This window comes from Festucalex cinctus, chromosome 1, assembly GCF_051991245.1.
Source record: "Festucalex cinctus isolate MCC-2025b chromosome 1, RoL_Fcin_1.0, whole genome shotgun sequence".
Classification (NCBI taxonomy): domain Eukaryota; kingdom Metazoa; phylum Chordata; class Actinopteri; order Syngnathiformes; family Syngnathidae; genus Festucalex; species Festucalex cinctus.
This window is the reverse complement of record NC_135411.1, coordinates 32,459,086-32,470,744: the sequence shown is the minus strand read 5'-3', so window position 1 is coordinate 32,470,744 and position 11,659 is coordinate 32,459,086. Positions and strand designations below refer to the sequence as shown.

At 40.0% G+C, this 11,659-nt stretch overlaps 1 protein-coding gene across 1 annotated transcript; it reads right to left on the bottom strand.

Annotated features, from left to right (window-relative positions):
* Positions 1-686: 686 nt before the first annotated feature.
* LOC144018477 (polyserase-2-like) lies at positions 687-8,163 on the bottom strand. Its single transcript, XM_077521084.1, has 10 exons — positions 8,111-8,163; positions 5,154-5,330; positions 4,658-4,920; positions 3,011-3,159; positions 2,575-2,918; positions 2,003-2,022; positions 1,645-1,819; positions 1,315-1,568; positions 1,114-1,211; positions 687-1,049 (listed from the first exon to the last, which is right to left on the bottom strand). The coding sequence occupies exons 1-10, from the start codon at positions 8,161-8,163 to the stop codon at positions 687-689; spliced, it is 1,896 nt and encodes a 631-aa protein (XP_077377210.1).
* Positions 8,164-11,659: the final 3,496 nt, after the last annotated feature.

Below are 11,659 nucleotides of genomic sequence, written 5' to 3'. Positions count from 1 at the left end.
AATCAATCAATCAATCAATCAATCTATCAATCAATCAATCAATCAATTTTATTTAAGAGATCAACAGGGAAGCCAAAGTGTTCATAACAATAGTAAAATAAGTTAGAAAGACATGAGTAAAACAAAAATAAATAAAATAAAATACAGTAAACAAGTTCATGCCAGTTTGCTGTTTGTAAATGCCATATAAGATAAGTTACTGTGTATCGCAGGCCAGAGAAAAGTAGTGTGCTTTTAGACGCGATTTTAAGACAGAGGCCTGTCTACGAACACGTTGTGGCAACTGGTTTCACAGCTTGGAATAAAAAACAATAATAAAAAAAACAAAAACTCATTGAGATTAAATTCACAAATACTGTTACATAAGCTGTTTTGAAGTGTGCTTCATCTGTTTCACTGATTTCAGTGACCTTCACAGGTCTCGGGAAAAGTGCACATTGCAGGATTTCCACACTGCATCAGTTCTCAGGAAATCGTATGTGCTTCCGCTAAATCTGCTTGATTTATTTCTTCCTTCCAAGTGTCTTGAGGTTCTTACACCTCAACACACGTTTGATTCACACAAGACTTTTAAGATTCGGGACGTGGCTGCTTTCACAATTGACCAATCCATCCAAGTCGGCGCACACCTGCCATCGTTTCAAGTGCCACCCTCCAAATTAAGTTTAGCGGTTCTAGTAGGTGTGTCACAACATCATGACAGCAGCGTGCAGCACCACGGCGAGAACCGAGAACTGACTGAGGAAGCTAAGGAGGGATGGCGCCGGCGAACCGGCGGAGTCGCCAACATCAGCAGCTTCAGCAATGACATTGGAGGTGGGTGCATCGGTGGCAGTTGGGGCATCGGTGGTGGTGGGGGGATTGGAAGGTGACAAGAATTCCCCCACCTCCTGCATCAGGAAGTCGTTGAAGGTTCTGAGTCTGGACAAGACCGTGCTCTGGTTCTGTCGTAGCTCTTGGCTGGCGTTGCCGGTGCTGTTGGCCCACAGCACCGCCGCCTGGTACCAGGACTCGCCCAGCTGACACATCAACGGACCGCCCAGATCTCCCTGCCCGAACGCAAAACAGGAAGTCACAAAATGAAGGTGTCAAAAGTAAAGTAATGTAGGTCACCTGGTCCAGTGCGAGAGGCTCCATACAAATGCTGTCAGCTGACGACTCGTTCCCGCAGTCCATCAGCGACATCTGGACCTCCTGCAAGGCCTGATCCTCTGCGGGGCCAGACGGGACCAAGACGGCGATGTGAAAATGCCAACGTGAACGAAGCTAACGTGCGTTCTTGCCATCAGAGATCATTTAGAGTAGTGTACGTACCTCCTCCTTGACCCGCGCTCCATCCGGCGGCCCAGCACGTGGACCCCGTGGCGAAGTTCTGCCCACTGTCCATGCAGATGGGCTGGATGAAATTGGATAGCGACGCCCGGGACGCCAGACGTAGGACCGCCACATTTTGACCGGACAGCGTGCTGGTCGTGATGTTGATCACGCTCACCGCCGTCTCAAAGATGTTGGCGCTGTTCTGCCTGGAGCGACCCAGGAACACCGTCCACTCTGACGGCGTGCTGGACCTGCGCAGGACAAGGCCAATAAGCAACGGGCTATGAGGCTCACGAAATTTGCGTATGAGCTGACTTGATGACTTACTGTGCGAAGCATTGAGCGCCGCTCAGCACGGCATCCTCGGCAACGAGCGTGCCGCCGCATACGTGACTTCCATTCCGGTGCAGGCTCGCCATCCAGGGCCACAAGCCTGGCACGGCAGACGCCGAGTTGTTGCCCGACAGGCGAGGGTTCAACGGGGCGCGCCCGCACAACGCCCCTGAGGAAGGCAAGCGGGTATAGGTCAACCCAAAAATGTTCTTCACAGTAACATGTTCAAAGCATCTTCACTAGTCTAATTAATATTGTGCTTGTCGAATATGAATTAAGCAGAAAAATCCACCCGTTTTTATCCATCTTAGGGGGCGGCCATTCTGCCAATTGCTGCCGACTGAAAATTGACATGGTTCTGGTTCTCCCTCTCTGCAGTTCCGGAGTGTGGCAGGAGGCGGCGCCAACATCAAAGGCAGAGGCCTGCTCCCACACCTGGGGGCCAGAGGCGTCACGATTGTAGAGTGACGTCACATTGTAGTCCGTCGGTGATGTCGGTACTTTTTTTTGGGTCTAATTTTGCAAGTGGAATTCCTGAGTTCAAGGGGGAGTTCCCATACACACTTCCTGGTTGGAAGTCAGAAAGTCCGACTTTCTACCATCCTCGAACGCAGCATCAGGTACCATCCAATCACGACGAGCCTTGACTTAAGCCCTGAGCAACTGTGATGTCATTTTCAGTCGACAGCAAGTGGCAAAATGGCCGCCCTCTGAGATGGCTAAATATGGGGGGATTTTGATGCTTAACTCCTATTCTGCAAATGCAATATTAATCAGAATGCTGTGTTTACACTAGGGGCCACATACAGCGTATTATAAAATCTTTGGGATGACGTCCTTTTTTGAGTTTTTCTTTTTTTCATCACCTTGATGTGACATTTTTAAACATCAAGACTGAAGTATAGGTCTTGTTTGGCAAACTACTCACGTGGTGGCGTGGTGGTGGTGGGCTCGATGGTGGTGGTTGGTGTGGTGGTGGTAGGCGTGGTAGTGGTGGGCCTGGTGGTGGTGGGCGGCGTGCCACCAATGAGTGGTGGCACAGCGAGACAGCTCACCCCCAGGTCTGAGTTGGGGCCCGCAGACCTGAAGGTGACGAAGCCCGGTAGGTTGTCGTTCCCTACGTTTCTGCTGATCCATTCTTGGTACTGGGATACCCGTGCGTAGACGCCTGGAAATTGAGGCAGGGCGCAACCTACTCCAAAACTTACCACCCCACTCAGGACCCACACGGACCCTTGTTTGCTCACCATGGGACCGCCAGAATCACCCTGTGGAACACCGTGTTTTCTTGTCAGTTGGGATTTCCTTGTGTATAAATGGGGCCAGCCCATACGTACAAATGAACTTGTTTTGACCTCACCTGGCAGGAGTCCTTTCCCCCTTCTCTCAGACCCGCGCAGATCATGTTGTCGGTGATTCTTCCCGGCACGATGTAGTCACAACCGCACTGGCGGTTTCCTACCACGGGAACTTGCACCTCCATCAGGTTCTGAGGGAATGGCAGAGGATCTGCAGACACACACGCAAACACCACCACCAACAAAAGTCACTAACACAGCTGAGCATGTGGAGGACAGTGGATGGAACCGGACAGATGCCCACACGGAGGGTTTGGAGAGCCCAAATGCGATCAGTTTTTCAACCGGGTCTTAGCGTGAACTGATTTGTGAACGTCGTCCTATAGTATGTTGTGTCATTTTTTTGGTCAAAAAACATCATCAGTATTTCTTTCCTTCCCTGCCATTTTTGTGAGTATGTTTGCTAGGGATGTAACAATAACGGCAAAATTGTGATATTGCGATATTAAAATTAGGGATGTAACGATATCCAAACATCACGATACGATATCACGTTATGTAGGTAACGATACGATATTTATGATATTGTGGGGAGGTTGGCGATATTTAAAAAAGGTCACAATATTGTAAAAAAAAAACAACAAAAACAAAGAGCTCATACTAAAAAAAGCACAATATTGTGCTTTTGTACATAACAGCAATGCATATAAACCACCGACAATCTCTAATGACAATATTGAGGCACTTACTTGCAAATGCAAGCCCACGTTGATTGCTTCACAAGCAAATTCGGTTCCCCTTCATCTGACAATTAGCATAGATTTTAAACATAGAAGGTCAAAACATCCCGAATGAAAATTAAATTGTACTAATAAACTAGCCACTAGAGGGTGCTAGAACTGCACAAATGGAAATCAATATGACTTTTTTACCAGATGTGTTCCTTTTAAATATTGTGAACATGACGACGACGATATTGTGGCAGTTTTAATATCACAATATCATGATATTGCCCTTATCGTTACATCCCTAATTAAAACTGTTATTAATATTATCGCTGTCATGTCATATTAAAAGCAGCACGTCTGTTAAAAATATCAAGTTGATTTCTATTTGTACAGTTCTAGCACCCTCTAGTGGTTAGTTTTTTTTAGTGTAATTAAATTTTTATACACCATGTTTTGGCCCTTCTGTGTTTAAAATCTATGCTAATCATTAGATGAAGGGGAACGTAATATGCTTGTGAACCGATATGTGGAGGAACGCAATGTGTGCGTGCATTAGAAATTAAGTGCCTCAATATTAAGTCTTATTAGAGATTGTAGGTTGTTTATATGCATTGCTGTAATGTACAAAAGGCACAATATTGTGCTTTTTTTTTAGTATGAGATCTTTTTTCAAATAATATTGTGACCTTTTTTTTTAATAACGCCATCTTCCCCACAATATTGTGATAATTACTGTACCATGCGGTACATGTCGTTATAATATCGTATCGTGATGTTTGGATATTGTTACATCCAAAATTTTTACATTTGCACTGGTTTCTTCTTCTCTGGTTTTGGTGCCACAGAAAGTCACCAAATGAATTATTGTTTTTTTTTTTTTTTTTTTTTTTTACAGTTTACAGAAAGTTTTTTTTTTTTTTTTTAATGAACAAAAAAAATTGACGGGCTCTGTTTGTGTGCGGGCATGCAGTGTCAACCAACCATTGGAGCCGACGTTCCCCCAGCCGGTGACCCAGCTGTCGGTTCCGGCGAAGAAGGAGCTCGAGGCGGCCGCCAAGCACACAGGCCGGATGAAGTTGTTGAAGGTGACCGGCAAGGAAAGCCGCAACAGGGCCACGTCGTTGTCATTCGTCCTGCTGTTGTAGGCAGGATGAGAAATGATCTGCACGACGCTGCGGGGCTCCTCATTCGAGTTGGAACCCTGCTGGCTCTGACGACCTAAAAACGCCGTCACAGATCTGGAACTGTACACACACACACACACACATGCACACCATGACTTTTCTTGTTCCTGGTTTGTATTGTTGTATTGCTTTGCATCAAATGGTACTTTTTGGCCAACTGAAACCCATGAAAAATACATAAAAAAAATCTCATTTACTGGATCAAGCCAATCAGTTGCTGTCAATTTGGCTTTCATTCAGAACTCAGTACTCTTTTATTTTTTTGTGTTTTCCATCACATCGTAAATGCTCACCTGCGGGAAAAGCAGTGTGCTGCCGACAGCACCCACTCGCTGTTGATGAGCGACCCCCCGCAGAAGTGGCGGTTGAGCCTGTGCAGGCTGACCATCCAGGGCCACGCACCCTTGGCAGCCGCCTCCCCCCCAACGATGCGGTTGTTGAGAGGAGCCTGCCCGCAGACTGAACACGCACTGACGTCAGTCACAGTCTTCACTTGTTACTCGTCTGTTTAATTTCATAATTTGCACTTCATCCATTAGACAACTACTTGAGAAATTACCAGAAAATAAAATACATATAATTATTGTTTACAAAGAAGGAAGGCAGGAAAGAAAGAAGACTCACCATCTTGTTGTGCTCTGCACGCTGAAAATAAAAAATAAAAAAACAATTCCAAATGTCATTACATGTTGCTATTTCACAAACAGCACATGCTGAGTCCTTAGGGAAAAATGGATCACCGACAGTAGAATTTGTTAACATTTTTCTTTGATGTTTTGAATTGAAATCAATGTACATTGTTCATTGTAGGGTTATTATAGTTTTGGAATTTTCATTTTTGGATCGTTTTTATTTCATTTTGAGTTTTGTTTTTTAATTGTCGGTATTTAATTAGTTTTTAGGGTGATTCTGTTAATTTTATTATTTTTTTAAATGCTTACTTTTAGTTAGTTTCAGTATTAGTTTTAGTTTTTTTTTAAATGTGTATTACTTGTGTGCAATATTTAATAGACACCATGGTAAAATAAAGTAACACATTTTTTTTTACCTAGCGTTGAATTTCGTCTGAATTAAATGAAAAAGCAGGCGAGGCGAGCCATTGGAGCCAAAAGTCAAGCAGGCAAATTTGTCATCATCTGATCGTGCTTTTCTATTGGCTGCTGCTTGATGACATCACTTCTGTGTGACACACTTTCAAACGTCTTTATTCTGGTTAATATTGCAATAAATTAAAATCACATTTAAAATCATCCTCAAAGGCTCATGTATTAATTTAATTACCAAAGACTAAAACGAAGATCATTTTCGCTATAATTATAGTTAGTTTTAGTTAGTTTTGTAAACATAAAATGTAGTTTCAGTTAGTTTTTGTTTCCTTTTTTATTTCGTTAACAAAATTGTTTTTTAATTTTAGTTTGAGTTTTTTGATTAGTTTTCATTAACTAAAATAACCTTGGTTCATTGTGTATACGGAAGCTAAGCTAAGGATGCTAATAAGGATAAAGAAAATAAGAATGACGAAGTTATGAAAATGTCTTGCAAGGTGTCATACAATTGCCTTGGCAACCTTTTTTTTGTGTAATCTTCTGTTGTGTTGTAACTCTTCCGACTTGTTTTTGGCAGCAGCCAAGATGGTGATGCCACCGCCGCTAGCTACGCTGCTAATGCTACTAATGCGGCTAACTTGGCTTGTTGGAAAGTCATTGATTCCCCCCAAAAGAAAGTAGCAGGACTTGTGGTAATAGAGTCCCCGCACAGGAGAAACAAAAATCCTTTCGTGTGTGAATGAGAGCTTTCTATAATGAATGTGATTTCACTGAGTTGTAATTTTTGCATTATGAAAGGATGGCAAGAGCAACAGTGCCATATGTTCACTTTTTGTTCTTCTCGCTTACATTTGATTACAGTTGATTCTAGAGGTGTGAATTGCCTAGTACCTGACGATTCGATCCGTATCACGCTTCATAGGTCAGGATTCGATTCGATACCGATTAATCCCGATATGAATTTACAAGTCGATTGTTACGATTTCTTTTACTCAATTTAGAACATACCATTCAGTAAACTTGTACATGAACACTGTAAGATTTGTATGAAAATTTACTATTTATTGATCTCAAACTTCAGTGTTATAACTGTGAGCCACTGTATTTAACAAACAGGTTGTTAGAACAGCATTGAAATAAAATATTAAGGCTTAATGTTCTATTAATATAACATTCTTCCATGCTTAAGGTGTGAAAGTTAGACGTTTTGTTGAATATTTTTTTCATCAAAAATGGATGTTAAAAGATCGATTCGTCTGCCTATTGAATCGATTCGAGAATTGCGTACTGTAGTATCGCGACATATTGCCGAATCGATTTTTTTTTAACACCCCTAGTTGACTCGAATTCCTCCTCAATTCCGTTGAAAAATCGTTTGTTGTTCCGATAAAGCATCTGAGTGTTTGTTAGTCTTCTGACAAATGAATAGCTCCGTTCAGCATGCCTCTGAAGTTGCGTTTACTGGCGAGAATATTTGGACTTTTGGTGTCCTTCACACACCACCCCCCAACTCACTCACTAGTTGCAACATTAGAATGAGAATGAAGGTGCTCCAAAAGGCCGGGTCCCTTTTTATAAATGGGCTCATGTGTGCGTGGTGTACAACAGGCACATCTTGAGTTTTGTGTGTTTGGAAATTTGGCAGACCGCCTTGCCCTATGCTGGTAGTATGATACGATATTGGTTGATTTGATGGTGGTACAGGCAGATTCTAACCTCTGAAAAAACGGTGAGCATGCAAACAACAGAGGAATGGGTTCACAAAACAAACAAAAAAAATCCAGAAACACATAAAGCAGCTAATCACATTAACAAATACACACAATTGAAGCCGAGATGATTACAGTTTGTTGTTGACAAAATCGAAAAGTACAGTTTTCAAATGATTCAAATGATTTTTTTTGTTTTTAGCAAAAGAAAAAGAGATTACCTGAGAGCAGCAGCAGAAGTAAAAATAAGGGAAGAGTTGGGACATCCATGGTCAGTGAGCAAGGGGATGCCCGACAGTTTCTGCAAGCGCCATTAAATACCTGCACAGCACATGCGAAGACACACAATGACACACCCCTTCACCTGCCACAGTTGCCCACTGGCCACGCCCACTGGACTTCAATGAGATGGGAGTATTTGTGTGTGTTTTTTTTTTTTTTTTTTCAAAAGCTAAAGAATGTATTATTCTTTGTTCAGTAGAATGATGACCACACTGCTTCCACACGTGAACGAGAATGTGGACACCATTGTTGTTTGTGATCGTCATCTTGCCAAAATTGGCATCAAGCAGCAACAAAAACATTCTTGGCCCAAATTCCCCGACTTGTCAACATCTGTCCATATCGATGTCGAGGGGATCGTCATCAGCATCGTGGTTTCACACACGCACAAACACGCACACAGAGGGAGACACATGCACACGCATGCGTGTACTTGTGTTTCTGCGTAGGGGTGTGTGTGCGTGCACATGGCTGCGTGTGTGTGTGCATGTAAAATGTCCATGAACGCTCTTAATTCACTTGGGTTATACATTTTTAACAGTTTGATTTGAATAAAACATATGTACATACTATGTACTATTTCGTTGTTTTTGTGAAAATGACAATAAATCTTGGAATCTATATTTCTAAATGGTACAGTATTCTTATAAATGTATTATTATTTATAAGCATTCTTAATAATAATAATAATAATAATAATAATAATAATAATAATAATAATAATAATAATAATAATAATAATAATAATAATAATAATAATAATAATAACAATAATAATGTGTTATAATAATGATATAGTGTAGTTATGATATCTAATTATATCTCATTATATGATAATTCATTATGACTCATTGTGACTTAGTTGCATGCAAGAATGTTGGGTAATTCCACGGCTTGTCACTTTTGAGAATCAGGTAGAAGTCATTGCAGGAAAAAACGTTTTAGCACTCGTCATGGTTCTGGCTGTCACACCTGACAACTTGCAACCACTGATTGATTGACAGCTGAGGTATTAGTGCAACCGCAAACCTGAATGATTGTTCAGTGAAACTGAGGGGGAATTCAAATCGACTGAAATCACATTTAAACAAGAAGAAGTAAGAATTGAAGATTCACATGTTGTGTGTTGGTTTAATCTAAGTTAATACATCAAAGCTAATTATGCTACGGGAACATTTTACATTCATTGTCAAGAACGCATATATGGACAATATAAGGATATTGTCAGTGTATGAAATTGTTGTTATGCAGAATATTTCTCATTGTTTTAGAACAATGGAAACAAGAAGGCGTTGGCGTGGGCATCCTTTCGGGACGCAAATATTAGAAGTCACAGCAATATTATTCATCACCCAGAGTTCATCTTTCCTGTTACAAAACACACACATGAGGATTTATTTCTCATATGTGTGCGGAATCAATTACCACAAGCTCGTCTTTCTTTCTTTCTTTCTTTCTTTCTTTCTTTCTTTCTTTCTTTCTTTCTTTCTTTCTTTCTTGTGATGCAATTAGCATCATTAGTAGCGTTAGCAGCACTGCCGCCAAAACCAGTCAGACCAGTTTACAACACAATCAGAAGATGACACGATAAACAAAAATGTTATCATGAAAATGGTGTGACATCTTTACTTTTTATAAGCTTTATTTTCATTCATATTCTCTTTCTCCACATTAGCATTGAGCTTTCATGTGCAGAATGAACACAGATCATTGGATTCCAAAACAAAAAATATGTATTAACAAGGAAAACATTTTGGGCTTTCTACTGTAAATGATAATTTTTTTCCTATGGCCTATGCATGAATTAATCAGCATGTACTGTTTATGAAATGTCAACATGTTGGAATGTTCAAGTCATTCAGGGTTGAAGCCATCTTCCATCTTTGTCATTTACTTTGTTAACTTTCTTTAAGACCTTTGTTTATATATATATATATATATATATATATATATATATATATATATATATATATATATATATATATATATATATATATATGTATAATCAGCCAGTTTCATCATTTCGAGTGGATTTATTTTTAAAATAAACTTATTGTAGGCCACTGCAACATTATGTACAATTCAAACGTTAACACTGTGCTTGAATGTAGGAAAATAAAAGTGTACTTAAGTAGTGATTACATTTGAATGTATTGAAAAATATTGAATGAAAATCATACTCAAATAAATGCTCAAAAAAACAACAACATTGCCTCAACATTAAAAACCATAAAACTGATAAAACAAATCATAGACATGATTAGAGCCTTTCACGCACATTTGAAACTTATCATTTATAACAGGAATTTTCCAAGAACAAATAAAAATAGCTAAAGTAGTCCCACTCTTCAAAAAAGGAAATGATTTTTTTTTTTTTATTATATATCTATATCTCTACTCCCACAGCTTTCTAAAATATTGGAAAATTTGTATGTGGCAAGAATAAATTAATTCATAGATAAGTACAAAATTTCAAGTAATAGGCTTAGCCAATATGGGTTTTGCTCCAATCACTCAACCAACATTGCATTAATGGAGTTAACTGAAGAAATTTGCACAGCCATGGATAACATATTTTAGTAAGTGTCTTTGTGAATTTACAAAAGGCACTTGACACTTTAGATCATGAAATATTGCATAAATTGTTCAAATATGGTATACGAGGTGTTGCACATCAATGGGTTACCAGTTACCTAAAAAATATGTTGAATTCAATAGTAGACAATCAAAACAGAGTTAAATTGTGGGGTGCCCCAGGGATCAATTCTGGAGCCAGTTCATTTTCTCCTTTATGTGAATGATATTACAACTATTTCAAAATTGTTAAAATGTATTTTGTTTACAGACGACACCACTTAATTTTATTCCAAGTAATAGAGAAAGAGTTTAAGAATAGCATGAAGAGGTTCAATGCCAACAGACTGTCTATAAATATTAATAACACCAGATTTATGATTTTCAGTTGTAGAAATATAGATGTTGAAGCAGCACTCACTGTCCAAGGTATAGAAATCGAAAGGACTAATGAAATAAAGTTTCCAGGTATTATTACTATTTAACATTTAACATGGAATATAGAATATGTCAAATCTAAGGTACCCCAAACCGTAGCTGTTACACAACGTTAACGAATCATTGAACAATAATGCTTTGTTATTGTTGAATAATTTTATTGATTGTTCCATACCTGGGGTGAATTTCACAAAGCAGGTTTGACAAACTGTGAGATTAAACCCTGAACAACGAGTTGGCATACTCTCCGACAGGAAACTCTGCATTTTTGGTTCCAGCACAGCTAATTCCAATGAGTTGTATCAACGCTGAGTAGTTGCACCTGGAGTTACCACCAGACTTAACGGGGCCCTGATTCGTCGAGTCACCATGGAAACGGGGAAGCCCACCGCGACGCCACCTTCTGCTTCCGCTTTTTTTTTTTTTTTTTTTTTTTTTTTAGATGTTTGCCCCTCTCAACTGAAAATCTTAATGCGATTTGAACATGTCTTTATTACAAAAAAAAAAAAAAAGTGCAACATTGCAGCAGCTCAATCTGGTGTGACTGTGAAGGACACTGATAATGCCCTGTGATCCTTTTTTTTTTTTTGGCCCGGACTCGGACCCATTTTCAGCCCTGAACTTTCAGGGCCTGTAATTGGTTGACAACCAGTTCAGGGTGTACCCTGCCTACTGGCTGATGCCGACTGGGATAGGCTCCAGCACCCCCACAACAACCCTTGTGAGGAATAAGCGGCTAAGAAAACGGAT